This window comes from Lagopus leucura, unplaced genomic scaffold (genome assembly GCF_019238085.1).
Source record: "Lagopus leucura isolate 7727_CA_CO unplaced genomic scaffold, USGS_WTPT01 Super-Scaffold_73, whole genome shotgun sequence".
In the NCBI taxonomy this organism is placed as follows: Eukaryota; Metazoa; Chordata; class Aves; order Galliformes; family Phasianidae; genus Lagopus; species Lagopus leucura.
Window position 1 is genome coordinate 30,302,819 of NW_024962252.1, and position 12,594 is coordinate 30,315,412.

The 12,594-nt window shown below is 41.0% G+C and overlaps 1 protein-coding gene across 3 annotated transcripts in view; it reads right to left on the reverse strand.

Moving 5' to 3' along the window:
- EPHA7 (EPH receptor A7) overlaps positions 1-12,232 on the reverse strand; it is a 151,066-nt gene extending 138,834 nt beyond the window's left edge. For all 3 annotated transcript variants that reach the window (XM_042879576.1, XM_042879596.1, XM_042879586.1), the window contains exons 1-3: positions 12,113-12,232; positions 8,229-8,293; positions 3,146-3,815 (exon numbers count right to left, since the gene is read on the reverse strand). In XM_042879576.1, coding sequence (XP_042735510.1) covers positions 3,146-3,815; positions 8,229-8,293; positions 12,113-12,209 — 832 coding nt within the window. In that variant the 5' untranslated portion in view covers positions 12,210-12,232. The remainder of the gene's footprint in view (positions 1-3,145; positions 3,816-8,228; positions 8,294-12,112) is intronic.
- Between the last annotated feature and the right edge of the window lie 362 nt (positions 12,233-12,594).

A 12,594-nucleotide genomic window follows, 5' to 3' on the forward strand; every position in this document is an offset into this window, starting at 1 on the left:
TTTCAGGTATGTTTGCTAGGTACTTCTCCGTACAGTTCATCATAATATAAAATCTCTATAATTCAGTATAGTTCCAAATACTAGCAGACATGATCAACTCTGAGGAGACAGTACCCTTGTATGTAAGCAAAAACAACAAAACCAACTGCAATGCAAAGTTCATACTGTTATCTAGTTTTCTCAGGCTTTCTACAACAAGCTTTAAGATTTTGCCTTACATGAACACTGTGAGCTGCATGGAGTTAAGCTCTCCTTTTTGTATGTGTTATTACAATAGATCACTGAGATGGTATGGAATTCTAAGCGCATCAGTAGCAAGAAGTAATCAATGTACATCTGAAAAAGATATCAATTCAGCTTAGAACACTGAAGAATGAACAAACGAAAGTTCGGTGTCTAGCTGGTGCACTTCATGACTCATGACTGCTTCCTTTCTTATTCTTCCAGACTCTACCAGTTACTTGAATTCAGAGCAACAAAAACAACAACAACAAAAATAAGGGTTCTGGCAGCACATCCAGTGCAGAATTAGTATAAATCAAAAGGCAATTGTTTTAGTATCTGAATTCAAGAAATTTCACATACAGAAGAAAAGCTGTATGCAAAAGGATCGCATTCTTCAATCACAGTCAGCCAATCAAGCCAGCATAACACAAATGAAAATCCCCACTGAGTTACAGGTTGAAGAGCTATTGGAAGTACAATGTGGCCATCTACTCCTATCTTTGCTACAATGCAGACAGATAAGGCATTATTCTGTATCTTTAAAAGGCTTTCCTATTGTGTTAAATTAATTCAGGTGAGCTACAGTAAGCGTGAGAGAGCAATCACAGACTTCAGCCAGTCCTGACAGCGCACAATGCTTTCTACCACAACTAGTCCCAAAGAAGTCACACAGCATGCCAGGTACAAAGTATTTGCAGAAGTGAGCCCTCAGACAAGGCTATAAAAGCTCTGGGTTAAGGAAGCACACATCGACTTGCCTCTGCTTGATCTGTTACACAGCTTGACAGTAACAGATAGCCAGTTGCATTAGTGTCAATGCTCAGATAAGTTTCCCTCAATATCTGTCACAAAAAACAGACGCTGTATCAGTGTGCCAGCTGTATTATCGGACACTACATAGTTGATCATATTTAATAACATCCTCAAGCACAGACATGGCTAACAAGCATTACAGACTGCAATTACTATTGTGAGACACAGTCACTCAGATTAACCTGACTCTGAGCAGCCAGCAGCACACATTTGGTGAGCGGCTGCCTCCCACCTTTTCTCTCTCAAATACATTAACTTGCCTCAATATGGAGCCAGAGTTTGTTTTCAAATTCTTAATAGGGCCACTGAAAGAAAAGAAAAAAATACTATAAATGATCCTCTGGACTGCTTCCAGTGTAGCGTATTCTCTTAGCAATTGCCTTGGAAGCAAGCCAACAGTGAGAAGTGTTCTTGCAAATGAGCACACTGCTATACTCAAGTACAAGTTATCATTTAATTCTTTTGTCAACATCAGTGTGGTTAGAAATTAAGAAGCTTGTTTAATAAATAAGTTACCTGAATTCCAGTTACCAAACACTTACTTTCCTCTCTCTAACCCCAGCACCACCTCTCACCCATCTCAGCCACTACCCAGTATATATATTGCCTCTTTATTTGGATACTTTCTCTTCTACGTTTAAAGAGAAATAAAATTAGTATATTCATTACATCAACCATGACAAGGTCTGTAATCAAGAAAAAAAAAAAGTCAGTCACTCCAAAGAAACATCTGATAGACTCAATACAGTTTTCAATGGGATACACTGGTTAATATTTTTAACAGAGCCTTAATACAGTCTGCTGAGTGGTTTTGTGGGGGCAGTTTTTTACATCACTATTATTCCTAATGAGATCACCCTCTTCAGTGTATAAGCCCTCATCCTTTCTCAACATAACAATGAAAGATTTGTGAGAGGCTACAAAGGCCCCAGATCAACTTCACCTTGTATAGAATTTCCTACTAAAAAACTCATCAGGAACGCAATAGTTTTTTTCCCTGACGACAGCTTATTAACAATAAGCACATTTACTTTCCTTTAGGGTGACCCTAATCCTTTACAGGATTTGAAGTCCTTACATGGACATCTCAGGTTTAGTGACTGCAGCTAGGTTTGGTTTTGAAATTCCGTAGGTTTTTCTTTTTCATAGGTTTGGGAGTGTACGTAGGTATGGTAAACTTGCATGCAACATTTCTCACTAACATGCCTCTTATGATAAAAATGTGACCATAAATAGCTTGTGTGATCTTATGATAAGAATTATATATTTTCATAAACATTAAAAAAATTATATCAGTCTTTAAACAAACTGTCTTGATTTTATTGTAAGCAGAGACAGCAAAATATTCTTTCCTACAGTAAGCAGAAAGTTCTTATGCATGTAGACCCACTGGCAGCAGCACTAAGGGTAAGTATTTTTCTAAGAATCTGTGTAACTAAATCAGTCTTAATTAGAAAGTACAACTCAATAGTCTCCGATTTACTAATATTTCAAACTATTCACCATGATCCCTTAGAAAGTGAAAAGTTCCAAGTTAGTTTTATGCAAAATGAAACTGCAGAAAGGGAAACATACTTCAATCTGGAAACATGATATTCTGTTTGAAAGATCTAAAACAATACTTTTGTGTCTAAATTTGTAAGCACTTACAATGCAAATCTCCAAAGCAGATTTTATTGTGTGTATATTCTTCCTATTATTAACCACACCTCATTCTACATTTATTTTCCCAGTTTCAATTTCCTTATAATTGTCATAGGCCATATGAAAGAACAAGGTGTTTAATTGCTCAGAGATTATTAATACAAAGTTCTATACCAATAAGTACAAGGAATGTTACCTTAAACTGTTGAAAATTTCAGTCCTGAATCTATATTTAAAAACTTGTATGAGGCATAACTATAAACAAAAATGAAGTAAAATGCAGCACACAAACACCAATTTCCATACCCAGAAGTGACTGCTTTAGACTGGCCAGTAGGAAGAGTACAGACTGAGGATCTGAAACTTTAACAGCAGACTGACGATGTATTTCTGTCGCAGAGAAATAACAAAATGGTGCAATATAACCTGTACTGCACACAATAAAAGCTATATGTCTACTTACGTTCACAGGTGTCTCCTTTCTGCTGATATCCTGCTTTGCAGATACACTTTCCAATAGGCACTAGCCATTCTCCCTCTGCGCTACAGTGCATCTTCGGAGAGTTCTCAGCTTCCTCCTCAGCACTGCTGACACAAGTTCCTCGCACTTCAACTAAAGAGGAAAACTCTGAGCCAGTCACTGTGTCAGGAAAAATAGCTAAGTTCTCAATGATGGACCAGCACTTCTTGTAGTAGACTTTCACAGAGACCAAAGCAATGCAGGCCCCTACATCCTGAAATGCAAGATAGAATCCTTTTTTGGACAAAGGTCCAATTTCTCTCACCTCTGTGTTAAGTTTCATTTTTCTCTCCCCCAGATCACCCTGGGTAAAACTTTCATCTGCTGCAATAGTGTCTATTTTTACATATTGATTTTCTCTGATATTCCTGCCAGTATCGTAGTCTGTTTCATAATAATACAAGTTAAAAGTTTCTTTACAAGTCCCCAGAACTCCAGGAAGACTGTTACAATCCCTCAGAGTGAATTTCAGTTCTACAAAAATCCTTTGTGCATTGCTTTTTGCAATCCAGTTAGTCCGAAGCCAGTTGTTTTGGTTCGATTCCATGACCTGGCATACCTGGTATGTTCGTATAGGAGTGTAGTTTTCATCCAGTCCACTAATTTCTTCCCACTAAAACAATAAAAAACAGTTAGTAATATAAAACAAGGATGCCACCAAATATAACTATTGTGTATTTGAAAAAGTGTCACACTTAAGTGCTACTCCTTTTTAACAGTAAGACATCATAAAAAATAGGCTATTATTACAATATCCTTAAGCACTCAAGTGAAGAAAATAGACATTAATACATCTCCCTCCATTTATTCCTATGTATAAATAACCTTCAAAAATCATATTCACATCTAAGATCCAATTCCAAGGGAGAGCCTACTATAGTGAATCTGCTTTAATGGAGGTGTGGACTAGACAATTTCCAGAGTTCCTTAACAACTCCTACAGCTCCGTGATTCTGTGAAGCTGCTCAACATATCAAGCTCTAACTCCACACTGGATTCTCCCACATTTCATTAAGTTCATAAGCAAAGACTAAAAAGTAGCTCCATTTCCAGGGAAATGCACAATCAGAGAAGTCTTAGGAACTCAGATTGCTTAGGGTTACAGTCTTTCTGTATAAAACACCGACTGGAGCTTTCTGGTGTACAGCAAGCAGAAGGCTCCTGAAACTTATCCAGTGTACAATTTTCAATCCTATACAATGAAGGTGGCATGAGGAGAAAACAAGAAAATTGACAGAATTAAAAATCTGGAGGTGAGAAAACACCTTGGCAGCCCCCTTTTTGTTCACTCCATGTTCTGCTCTACTCAGAAACCAGCACATGTAAGCAGATGCTCCTCACCTCACTTTTTTCAGTGGCTGCATCCATGTTAAAAGAAATGAACTTCGGTTGACTGGGTGTTCAAATGAACCATGAGATTAAATACTCAATTAAGAACAACCCACATGATTGAAAGTTTACTGGTTCAAAGCTTGGGTTTTGTTGTTATTCCCTCTTAGGATAAGAACTGTGAAACAAACCAGTAAGTGTGTAACAGATCTGCAGTCTTTAACAGAGTTCGGTTACTTTGGAATGTGCACCTCCAGCAATGGTAAAACCACTGAAATCAAGCAGGCAAATTTGCACAGGTACATCCAAAACAATATCCATCTCTCACCTCTTTTCATAACACTTTTCTTATAACACTTAACATGCTGCAGAAACTGCAGCTGTAATAAATTAGTTTTTTTTTTTTTTAACTATCCTCACCCAATGATACGGGCAACCATGACTTCTTATGGCACTTAGCCCTCTGGCCCTGTGTCAATAATGCACTTAAGCTCACGCTTAAGATCAATGACAGTACTTATGAGCTTAATGGTAAGCATGTGCTTAAGTGTTCTGTGGGACTAGAATGCTTGGCACCTCTGCAGGACGGACCACCCCTCGACATTCCTCACACTGGTAACCAAGCGTGAAAGGTTGGTTATCCAGACTGACTTCCCAAACTAGAAACCATGCAGTATACAGTACTTTGCAAGCTTATTTGACAGCAAATGAGATCATTTTAACATTGCTCTAAAGCTCCAAGAAAAAGCAGATGTGGTTGACTTGATGCTGGAAGTTACCACCACAGAATGTATCATGGCTGTAGATGCTGAAATGCACAGAAGTTGTAAATATCAAAGTGCATTTCAAAGACCTGCAATTACTAAAGACATAGTACATACAGTACTATAAATTCATATATGCAGTATTAAATATTGAAATATTAAAAAGTCATGAAGTTAATTGCACTGATTGCATATGGAACTGTATTCATTTCAGAACAGAAAAAAAGTCCATCATTACTACAGATTTATTAGATTTGAATGAGTGACACTTTTCTCTCTCTAAGAACTAACAAGGGAAGGAAAAAAATGGGGATCGGGGCAACTGGCACTGTCACACTTCAGAATAAATAAATAATACAAACAAAAGAAAAACAAACAAACAAACTCCGTATCAATCCAAATGTGACGAAAAAAAGATACAAAGCCTAAAAGTTTACTGATTTTTATAATCTCAATTGCACATTAGGTGATGTTTTCCCCCAAGGAACCGAGCCAGATTCTGGTCACTCCAGTTAGAGAAAGCATTGTATTTGTGAAGTGTGAGCAGCACAAGCTCAACATGGAACAGAATTTGACACCAGATTCTGAGCTTTGATGGGGTCTTGCCACATAAAAACAAACAAAAAAACACCAAACCAAAGTAAAGCAAAAGAAAGACAAGAAAAGTATATTTAACAAAAATCAAATCATTTTTCCAAAAACTATGTTATTAAGGTTCTTGAGGAATCGAGAACCCACCACCACATGAAGTTTGTAAGTATTAGGGATACTCTAACACTGCAGTCAAGGAAAAACAGTACAAAACACTACATTCAAGTTAAAAGCTCTACGTTATGTTATCTCTAGCACTGAATGCCGCAGTTTAGCCTTCCAAATTTTCCTAAAGCCACGGAATATGTGCTTCTTAAAAAACAAAACAAAACAAAATAAAACAAAACAGGAAAACAGGACTTATGGCTTAATTTAGTAATCACAGAACCATTACTTCAAATAGTCCACTGGAGGCATACCTGCTTCTCTATGGAAGAAAAAAGAAATCAACAGTATTTCAGGATAGGTTTTCACCTACATCATCTAAGTTCACACCTCATTAGTATTTTTAAAGTGACTAATTCCATGTTGCCTTTTACAGAAAGAAAATTCAATTCTGCTTTATCCTGCTTCCACATACAGTGATACACAAGCCATTCTATTTGACTATATCCTGTTCTATCTGTTCCAATACATGGTATTTAAACTTCCTTAGTTATCTTAGCAATATTTGAGATCACTGTAAGATATAACATTTGCAGTTGAATAAGGCATTTAACGAGTGTCTGGGTGATATAATCTGTACTTTGTTGAAGCAGTAGTTACTCTCAAGAAGTGTATTTTCTGCATTCATTCTCATGAAATCTTTATTGCACAGCAGACAGCATAGTAACTAAAAGTAAATATTTTCTATCAAAATTACATACTTACAACTTCTATGTTGAATTCACAGACAACTACTTCTGACCATTTTCATGCAAACAAATCCAGTCATTAGCCTTATTTTTAGTTTTTCAGCCTCATTTTTAATTTTTTATTGAAACTGTCTTCTACCTTCGAAAGTAGCCTCTTGCCATTTGTTGAATTTGACTCTACTTTCTTTCATCTTTAAATATGCCGACATGTGTAACATGTGTTGACATGTCTTTCATTATCTACAGGTTAGCCTAATGTAATTGCCACCAACCTAATCTTTCAAACACCTCTGGTAGCAGCTTCAATCAATGCAAAATGCTAATGCTGAGGTTATTAGCCATCATAAATGTTGAGGTCACATTACATTTCTTCTGAAGTTCTTACATTCGTTTCCAGTTTATGCTTGTATTGATTTTACGATCTTGCTTTTAAAGAAAGACACTTTCAGATTTTCATTCTTCTTATTTAAAGGATTTGTTACACTTTTATATCCCTACTCACACTTCACGCTCTTCTGGCTCCAGATTTCTTAAGGCTCTGAAGATTAAGGGCCTGATCCGCCAAGCAAGACTCCTTGCTCATGCAAGGAGTCACAATGGATGCTGCAAAAGACTGCTTCCACAAACAAGAACTAGCCATATGATTTATCATTTATCAGGCTGCGCTACGGTAGGACAACATACTCACTGTACCATTCTGAAAATGTTCTTTCTTCCTCAGGACTTGAGGAATAAGGGGTTTTATATCACTTCTAATTCAGGCCGAAAGCAGCATTTTTTAAGTTTATGCACACAATAAATAAAACAATAATACAGATGTTTCTAAATGTCTCATTTTTTATAATGATGTACTACTACTACACAATGGTACATCTCATGGAATACCATGAGATTCATTTGTAAGCAAGCTGGAGGTGGCCTTAACCACATAATTGGTTCCTCGTTCCAAATATGCAGCTCCTTGAGATTTGGGGATGTTTCAAATTTGGAATGTCATTTCAAACACATCTGCAGTATAAATGTTTTTTTTCAGAGCACTTCAGTCTGTGCTATTCAATTACAAAGAAAACACCATAAACAAATTTATGATCAGCCATTATACAGAAAATGAAAAACATATTTTTAGAAAGTTTCCACACAAAAGAAGGTCTGCTCTTTCTACAGGATGAAGGAAAAAGTGATTTAAAATACTGTGTTACAAACATAAAGAGCTTTCTGGTATACCACAGAGGTCTATGTGACAAAAGATGAAACTAGTGAAAACATTTAGGTGAACTTCTAAAGAGTCTCTATTTTTTAATTAGCTTATGTTTGGACATCGTAACCCAACGTACACTTATTTCCATTCTAAAGCTGAAAGATCCATAAACACTTGGTACAATTACTAAGAGAAATATGAGGGGAAGTTAGTTTAAAGCCAGTATTGCAATTGCTTTGGTGAAATAACTACTTGTCTTAATGAATTTAATTTTTGTAGGGACTACTTACCCCATTGGGAGGAGAGGAAATCCATTCCAACTCTGTCTGTTGTGCTTTGGAGTCCAGTAAAATAACTGAAAAAGAAAAGGAAAAGAAAGGCATTTTCACTCTTTGTTAAATATAATACGTGGGAATACAAAATCAAAGTAAAAATTCTGAATTCAAAAAACGATAAAACAGAACACATCTTTTTAATTCATGCTATTGAAAAACAACTGCAAGTACAACTATGCATCTTCTTGTAAACAGATGATTAAATTGTTATGTACAATCCCTATACAAGCAGATATACACTGTTCTTAGCAACCTCATTGCTTACATCTAAGTGTAATGTTTTTTCTCGTGCCCTAAAATATTAATAGTCAGTCATTATTATGCATGCTCCCTTTATCTCCTTTGTGATGACGATATTCCCCATAAGTTGGCTATTATAGAGAGATTAAAACAAACAAACAATAGCATTTCAACACTTACTCAAACTGATTCAGACAGGGCTAGTATGTACCTTACCAGGAGTTACACAGCAAAGTAATGTCTTTTGGAGTAAGAAAGGAAAAAAAAATACATCCTGTAGGTGATAGGGTAGCAATTCTATAAACAAATGACAACCAGGAATACAGAAAATAAGAGACTCTGCAATTACCTCACACATCGCATACACAAATCCAACCAATTTACTTTATGGTGATGGCTTACTGAAATCTTCATGTCGCTATAAGCCAGTGACACCTCTGCAAAAAGACATCAGTTCTGGCAGCAGTACAATTATTTGCATCTAAATGTAACCCTGCTTCATAAAGTGGTTAATCACAGCCTAATAAACCAACTCTTAACTATTTCACAGCACATTCTAGAAGATATATTACTGATGTTCTATTACCTCCAAACATATATTTCTAGATATGCTTTATATTTGAATTATAGTTACATGCATCTTCCCGAGCATATTACTGTCAGATTCAAATGGCACATATATTAATCCATGATATCAAATACATATACATTAAATAATTTGTTATAATATCTTTCTTCACACAGTTGAAGCTGTAGAGTGATTGGCCACATATCAGGGATTGGTACACTTTGAAGATTCCCTCTTCAAGACTGCACATTTAACTTCATTCTTTTATTTGGTAAATGAAAAAGTCATGTACCTAATTTGCATACATTCAGTATATATTTAGCATTCAAGCTACTTATAATTTTACTTACAGAATTTAAATACTTTTATTTCAATTAATAATTTACGGCTTCAAAATGATGCAACTTTTGTCAGGTCTCTTCAATTGGTTGAATTCTGGGTTCAGCTTTCGCAGAATTTCACACAAAATTTCAATGAATGGAAAGAAGGATGACTTAAAAAAATATATATATACACATTCACAAGTTCATAGAGTAATATCGCCATATTAGCTGAGCACAGAACCCTAACTTCCAGGCCTGTATTTCAGTAATAAACTAAAACAACTCATTAAGGAAGTCTGATAGTCTCTTAGAAAGATGATCTGCTTTTTTCATTAAGCTCGGATCCAAGTGGCTTTACTTTGCAACACTTTCTATAGAAAAGCAGGTGGTGTATGTGGTGGTTTGTTAAACAACAACGTTTCTAATGATTCTGGAAGGAAAAAGAAAAAAAGGCACCATGAAAGACTTAACCTTTTCAGCACCAGCACAATATCCCACGGCTGCAATTCATTGTACTTTTTATTTGGCAGCAATTCACCGGCACATAGCAACGGGCACATCCCAGAAAAAAAAGAAACAAGGAAAACAAACAAACAAAAGAAGAAAAAAAAAACCGAACTATAATGAGTGAAACGCCTTGCTCTGCAAATACCCCCGGCAAGTAAAAGCGTTGCGTTTCCTCGTCGCACCGAAAGTTACCGGGCAGAGCCTGCCCGGCGGGCAGCTGCTGCGCGTCCCGCAGCCTAAGGGCAGAGCCAGCTCCGCGCTCGGTGAGCGGCGAGGCGAATCCGCGCACCCCTTCGGCGGCTGCGCGGGATGCGCACAGCGGACGCGCAAGCTTCAGAAGTCGAAAGGAGGCGGAAAACTGGCGGGTGCGAGTTCGGGGAACGGGCTCAGCGGAGAGCCAGGGCCGCGCACACGCTCCTGGAGCTGCGCGCAAGCGGCCGCGCCTCCGTCTGGAGAAACGGTACCGCGGTCTCCGCCCTGCCGCCGGATTATGGGACAGCGGCAGGGGTGGCGGAGCCCCGTGTCGAGCCCCGAGGGCTCGCAGCAGGAGGTGGGAAGCTCTGAGGGGACACCAGCGCTGGCGGAGGGCTGTGCAGTGAAAGCCGTCAGTCCCTCTCCCGGAGGGCTGGACAGCCCCCGCCCCGCTCCTCTCCAGCATCTCCCCGCGTCTTTTGTTTAGCTACAGAAAGGGAACTCGGAAAACTTTTCTGCCTCGCCCCCTGTAGCGCTCTTCAGCGCCCGGAGAGGAGCGGTGGGAGCCACGGAGGGCTGAGCTGAGAACAGCCCTCGGGCAAGGTGGGGGGCGAGGCTGCGAAGTTCCTTCCCCGCTGCTCTCTCCCCGCTCTTTCTTCCACGGGAGTTTCCCGAGCCCGCAGCAGGTAGCCGCTATTAATCCCTGTCCGCCGCTCGCCCCCTCCTGACCTTCCTTTAGCTGCGTTGATTTTCCCCAAGCGCACACCCACTGCACACGCACACACGTATGTGTATGCATACATATCCCCATCCGCACACGAACACGGAGCGGACTGACGCCCGGAGGCGCCGCCGCAGCCCCGGGGCCCGCACCCTCCCTGCTCACATGGCCACGCGTGATCGCCCCCCGCGTGGGGGTCTCGGTGCATCCCTGCCCCTCCGCGTCAGCTTCGGAAATTTCGCTGAAGGCTTTCTCCCTGTTCCCTCTCTAACCTCGCTCTTTTTTTTTTTTTTTTTTAAAAAAAAAAAAAGGGCAGGGGGTTTCGGGTTTTTTTTTTTTGTTTTTTTTTTTAATGCTTCAGAATGGGATTTTACTGCGTGCCAGTTGTTTGATGAAAATTGAAAATACTGACATATCCCATTGAGAGAGGAAAAAACCCCAAATGCGTCCCTATATAGGGACACACACACACAAAAAAAACCCTCGAGTTCTCCCTCCCCACCCGCTCCTCCTTCCACCCCCCATGTGAAGATGGAGACGGACCTTCGTCCCTGACTGTCAAACGCTACTAGGGCGCTTTTTTAAACGATCCTGGATTTTCCCTACATGGGAAAAAAGATCTCGCAGACGGACTTCTGGAATGGATTTTACATACCTCCATCGCTCTCCTACTGCAAACTGCGCGCGGGATGGGATGGGGCAGAAAAACAGACGTCCGGGGTTCGCCATACACCGTTACGACAGCGTTGGATTGACGGCAATAGGGAAGCCCCATTGCTATACGTAAATAGTGCCAGGCACCCAGCCCCAAACCTTCCCCCCTCTGCCCAGCGATGCTGGCGATAAGCACACGCGCTGCGGACACTCGACGCCAGGACTCCCCAGAGGAGCTCACCGCACTCCGCTGCCGCTTCTCATGCTCCGCGCGCGGCCCTGGAGCGCCGCAGGGCCCCGGTGGGGAGCCGTCCCGCAACGTCCCGTCCCGGAGGGCTGAGGCTGCGGGAGAGCTCTGTGCGGAGCCCCGGGCCGAGGGCTGTCTCCCCTTCCCATCACGTGCAATTGCCTCTCGGAGCTCATTCCCCGCAGCGAAAGCGCTTGTGCCGGTCTGTTACTTATACACGCGCTCACATACAGAATTCCTCACTCGTTTTTCTCCTAATCTCAAGAAAATGCACATACAAAAAAAATAAATAAATAAACGCAACGCAGCTCGCGGCTCCCTCCACTGAGCCTTTCGTTGCGAAAAGCAATAAATAAGCCCAAAGTTTAGTTTTCCGCACGCCTTTACCTTCTTTCGCAGCCTGTGCCTCCCCCGTGTGTGCAAAGCGGAGCAGCCAGAAGGAGCACAACATAATCCAAGGAAGAAGCCGACTTCGCAAAACCATGGTGCAGGAGCAGGGAAATGTTATCTTTCTCGCTCCCTATTTCTAGACGCCGCCGCCGCTTGGTGGGTGCGAGAGGACAGTGGCGAATTTGCACTGCGAGTCCCCGGCCCGGCGCTCCCTCCCTCCCAGCTGCCTTTCACTTTCTCCTCCTCCTGCTCCTTCTCCCGCCTCCGCCACCGTGCTGCTGCTCAGCTCCGGCTCCCGCACCGGGCTGCCCGCCCGCGAGCCCCGACTGCAGCCCAGCCGCCCGCGCCGCGCTCCGATAATATCAATGAGGGCGGGGGGGCGGGACCTCTGCGCCGCGGCGGCCCGTCCCTCAACATGACTGACAGCTCTTTTCGACCAACCAGCGGCGACTTTCCGCGGCCCGGCGGGCCGACCCGCC